Genomic DNA, 4,789 nt, shown 5'->3' on the forward strand with positions numbered 1-4,789 from the left:
GAGAACAAAGTATGTAATAGATAAAAGGTAAGCTAATCCATGGGTTTCCCACCCACAGGACCAGATTCCCTCTGTCCAGAAGCTTCATGCCATGCTAAATCTCATAGTATTTGCAAAGAACAACCTTTTACTTCATAAATCAAGTCATGACTCAGTTCTTGGTTCTACAAGAGTTTAAATTAATGAATCATAATGTGATTCTTAACCTGAATAGAAAATTGACTCCTAGTCTAATTAATAGCTTGTTACTGAAATAAAACACAACTTAAAGACTCCTAATCCAACTAGGAAAACAAATTGCCAAGCCGTTTGGACTCAAAGACTGGAACTTGTATTAAAGCTTGGTTTTAGAAGACAATTACCAAACCAAATGCATAATTACTGTCTTCACCATCTAAAACAAGGCCAACTCGCAAAGGACATAACGTGCCACAGAATATGTTTATCCAGAGTAGTCAGTTTCCAGGTAATATGTGCTTCCTAGATAATCCCAATTTATTTATCCAGACTGACATAGGCTGAGAGAGCCAAACCATATTTTTTTTCTTCACCTTCTTCCCTTTCATCGACTTCTGTTTTTCCTTTTGTTTATATTATTTTCCCGAGTATGTGAGTACTGTTTATTCTCTATTGGTGGCCTGTTTCAAGGAGATATCAACCAAAATTGTTGTTGCTGGTCTATGACTCAAGAAGACCCTGCGATAGCCTGAGGAGGAGGAATTCTGGGCGGATTTTTTTTCTTTCTCCCATAACTCCCAGATCTGATGCAGCCCATCTTTTGAGGTTGTTATAGGTATCAAACAAGCTACCTTCCACCAAGGATTCAGCTCCATTTGGGCATCCATCTGCCAACCACAGTTCTTACCACTAAAGACCAGAAGACCATAATTTCCACAACCATCACAATATACTACGGGAAATACTATGGAAAACTAAAATGCAATATGCACCATTAAGTTCCCAAATTGGGGTTCACTAAAATTTCCTTGGAATCTACAAAACTGAAATCTCAACTTCAACACAGACAATGCTTGAAGATTGAGGTAACAGTAAGAACAGAGGAACTGCAGTGAGAATGTAGTTTGTTTGCAGTGGCAGTCCTCATTGTCTAAACACTGTACATAAACTAACTAACTTCACCACATCCTTGAAGTGGAATCAGAGGACAGACTGGATAAAAGAAAAATTATAGATTTTTCTTTGGCGTTATATGATTGGCTACTTACTACACCACATCCTTGACCTTGATCATCCACACATTTTATTAGCATATTAAATAAAAGAAAAAGAATCGCATTACATATTGGAAGAGCAAGATGTGTATCAGTGTGTGCTTCCCAGCATCTGAAACTGGGAAAAGTTCTGTAAAGTGCAAGAACTGGGTGATTCTGGTGGTCAATCTGGACATGGATTATCTATTATGAGGTTGTTGTGGTCTCCCATCTATATAGATCAGTTGCATTAAACCAATCTCAACCAACAAAAAACACTGGGAATGATGAAGAATTCTAGTTACGCACAAGCTGATGTGAGCCTCAGTATGCACAAACTGATGAGAAATGGCCAAGGAAAATAACAACCCAGTAAAGTGGTCCAAGTGATACCAATGAAGTTAAAATTCCAGCATCTGAAACTGGCAGAAAGAAAAGAAACACCAAACCATAAGACATCAAGAACCTCTTTTTGAGATCAACTTGTCAATTATCAATAAAATTCATTCATCTATAGATGACTCTCTATTTGCTCATCAAAACTCAGGAGAGGCTATTTCCAAGTGATGACATACAACATAATTTAAAATTCAGCACAAGCAAAAACACTCATAACAGAGACAGACACATATGAGCACAATTACAACTCATTACACAAGTCAACAAAGAAAGCAAAACCAAATCTAATAAATCAACTAATCAGCCATTAAAACCTGCAAGTTAACAAATCATAATGTAAGACAACAGTGCAAGTGGAGATATTAGGCAAAACTGAAAAAGTCCCAGAAATTTGCACAGAACTGAACTGAAAATCCTAAAAAAATGTTCTTTCAAACCCAGAACTGAAAAAGTCCAGCAAACTCAGTTATCTCACCCAAAAATATTCCAATCAAACATTCTCAAACCCATAACTGAAAAACCTTGACGAATGCAATTACATCACAAGAAATTAAAAAAAAAAAAAAAAAAGCCCAGCAATTGGAAAAACCAGTACAAGCACATGATAGCAGTAATAGTCTACGTAAAACACATTCATTCACTTTTCAAAGTCTTGGTGGATTCGAACCACCATAACCTGGGCACTAACCCAGGTGCTCTACCATTTTGAGCTAAAAACTCCTTACATACAAAAATAGATTGTTAGGACATTAGAGGCTAAAAATCAATAAAAATACTTAGAATCTTGGACTACAGCCACGTAAGCACAAAAATAAAGATCCAATGAACCTGTGTGTTTTAATAGCACAAAAAATAAGCCATGACATTAACTGAACTTAATAGCAAAAAGATAAGTCCTCAATAGCTGAATCTAAATATAATCTTCCACATGTGATTGATGAACTGCAAATGCTTGAGATGATATATGGGAAATAGAATCCTGCAAGTGACATTGAATATTAGGTTAATCCATAATGAATAAGAAAAATACAAAATGTAGCAAACAACATAACAAACTAAACCTACTCACCATAAGTGACATGTAACTGTGACATGTGTTTTCCATCAGTTGTGTAGGAGTTGGTGCAAGAGTTGGTTGTTGTTCTTATAATCGTTGACTGTTACTTGGTCCTCTACTTTTTTTTTTCTTGTTTTTTGACCCAATTCTTTACCGTCTACCACCTCTTTTACTTTTCTCTTTATGCTTCAAACGTACTCCATCGTATACGTCATATGAGAAATCAGGCAATATTGGCATATCAAGGCGATCAACTGGGTTTCTAATATTACCAAGCTTCAACCTTAATTCATTCGTAGTATCCTTCACCAACTAGTATCCCTCAACTGTATATGAAGCTTCTGATGCTATTTGAATAAGTTCATGACAAATACGCCTATACCGTTACGCCAAGTTGACATCTTGTTCAACTTCTTTCCCCCTACTGTCATTGACCACCATATTTGTTGCTCCCCATGTCCATCTCTTCAAAATATAGTATTTAGGAATACGCTTTATGTCAAACACATCTAAAACTTTTAAATAATGGCAACACAAAATACTATCAGTCTCGAATTTCATGCAAGAGCATTCTACAATTCCTTGAAGTGGGTTACAACATACTTTATACTCACAGTCTGCTTCATAAATCCCAACCCGAAAATAAATGTAGGGAATTCCATCAGTCCGACTTATAATGGTGCAAACAGTCATCCAATTGTATTCCTCTTGAAATAACTGAAAAATTACAGGAGTGTAGAGTTCCCCAACTTGTTTTTGTACAATTGACATTGAATTTGCAAGTCGTGGTATCTTGTTTCGTGCATCAAATTTAGCTTTTAATTCATTACCACACTTTTGGTTAAGAACTCTCTCAAAGTGTTTAAAAAATTGCACAACATCCAAAGTTGATTTCAAATAGTCCTTCAAGTCACTGTTGAGACTCTCACTGAGTTGTGTACTTCGAATGCTTATTGTGAATGTGTTTTTTATATAACACTTCACCCATTGACTTTTGAGCCCATATATGCGCTGCTATTCTTAACATCATAATCGTTTAGCAAATTATACCATGATGTCTTGAATTCATCTTCCACATCGTATCGTATATGCATTTCTTTAAATTTATAAGAAAATGAGAGCCATCTTTCATCATATGACCCAAATGGGTAATACCATTCGGCATTAAGTGCCAAATACACAATCCGTGCCATGTCTGAGGCCACATTTCTTTTAATGCTTTAGCCATAGCTTTGTCTTGATCTGTGAAGATAGTTATAGGCTTCTTTCCACCATGTGCTTCAGTGAATACTTCAAACAACCATTTGAAAGATTCCACTGTTTCATCAAATAAAAGTGTGGTCCCGAATACGGTGCACCCTTTATGATGATTGAATCTAGCAAACAACCCAAATGTCCTACAGTCTTTGTTGGTGCGAAATGTAGTGTCAACGCTGACTACATCTCCAAATTGTGTGTAGTCAATGATCATCTTTGGATCCGCCCAAAATATGTTAGTTATTTGTTCTTCACTATCCAGCTGAAATGAGTATGTGAAAGATGGGTTGTTCCTAGTTTGGGTAACAAAGTACTTCATCAAACTACCTGCTTCACCATATGTTAAGGCATGCTGTCTTTTAGTGCGGAGATAGTTCCTAACATCTTGAGTCATACAACTCAAGTTTTCGATCCCACCAGCCTGCCTACCCATCAACTCAACTGTGGATCTAGGCCTGATCCTCGAGTCATCTGCCAATTCAATTTCATACCTTTGTATGTCTAACATATTCCTCTGTGAACGCATCATATGAACTGTTGGTGTAGTATGAAGCTCATGATTATGTTCCCTCACAAAGTCACGACACTTGTATTTTCTCTCATCAACCAAATATATGTTCATTCGTGCCTGGAAATTTGTTCTTGTCTCAGCTCAGGGGTTAACAGTATTGATGTCTCGCTTATCACTCAACCGACAACCAGCTTTTGAACAGACAAATCCCTTAGATGTTATTGTCATGTTGTATTTCTTGCTCTTATTCACAAAGTGTCTCCTGATACTAAACCCCATTGCTCGTCCATAACTGTTGTAATAATTGTATGCATCATGTTCTGAATTGAATAACATCCCAAACCTAGGTTCACT

The 4,789-nt window shown here is 36.6% G+C and overlaps 1 protein-coding gene across 1 annotated transcript; it reads right to left on the minus strand.

Moving 5' to 3' along the window:
* Positions 1-1,910: 1,910 nt before the first annotated feature.
* LOC122077981 (protein FAR1-RELATED SEQUENCE 5-like) lies at positions 1,911-4,546 on the minus strand. Its single transcript, XM_042643863.1, has 2 exons — positions 3,823-4,546; positions 1,911-1,924 (listed from the first exon to the last, which is right to left on the minus strand). The coding sequence occupies exons 1-2, from the start codon at positions 4,544-4,546 to the stop codon at positions 1,911-1,913; spliced, it is 738 nt and encodes a 245-aa protein (XP_042499797.1).
* Between the last annotated feature and the right edge of the window lie 243 nt (positions 4,547-4,789).

This window comes from Macadamia integrifolia, chromosome 5, assembly GCF_013358625.1.
Source record: "Macadamia integrifolia cultivar HAES 741 chromosome 5, SCU_Mint_v3, whole genome shotgun sequence".
In the NCBI taxonomy this organism is placed as follows: domain Eukaryota; kingdom Viridiplantae; phylum Streptophyta; class Magnoliopsida; order Proteales; family Proteaceae; genus Macadamia; species Macadamia integrifolia.

Excerpts from the sequence above, each read along its gene's own strand:
- LOC122077981 (XM_042643863.1), bottom strand. The coding sequence starts at position 4,546 with ATGAACATATATTTGGTTGATGAGAGAAAATACAAGTGTCGTGACTTT.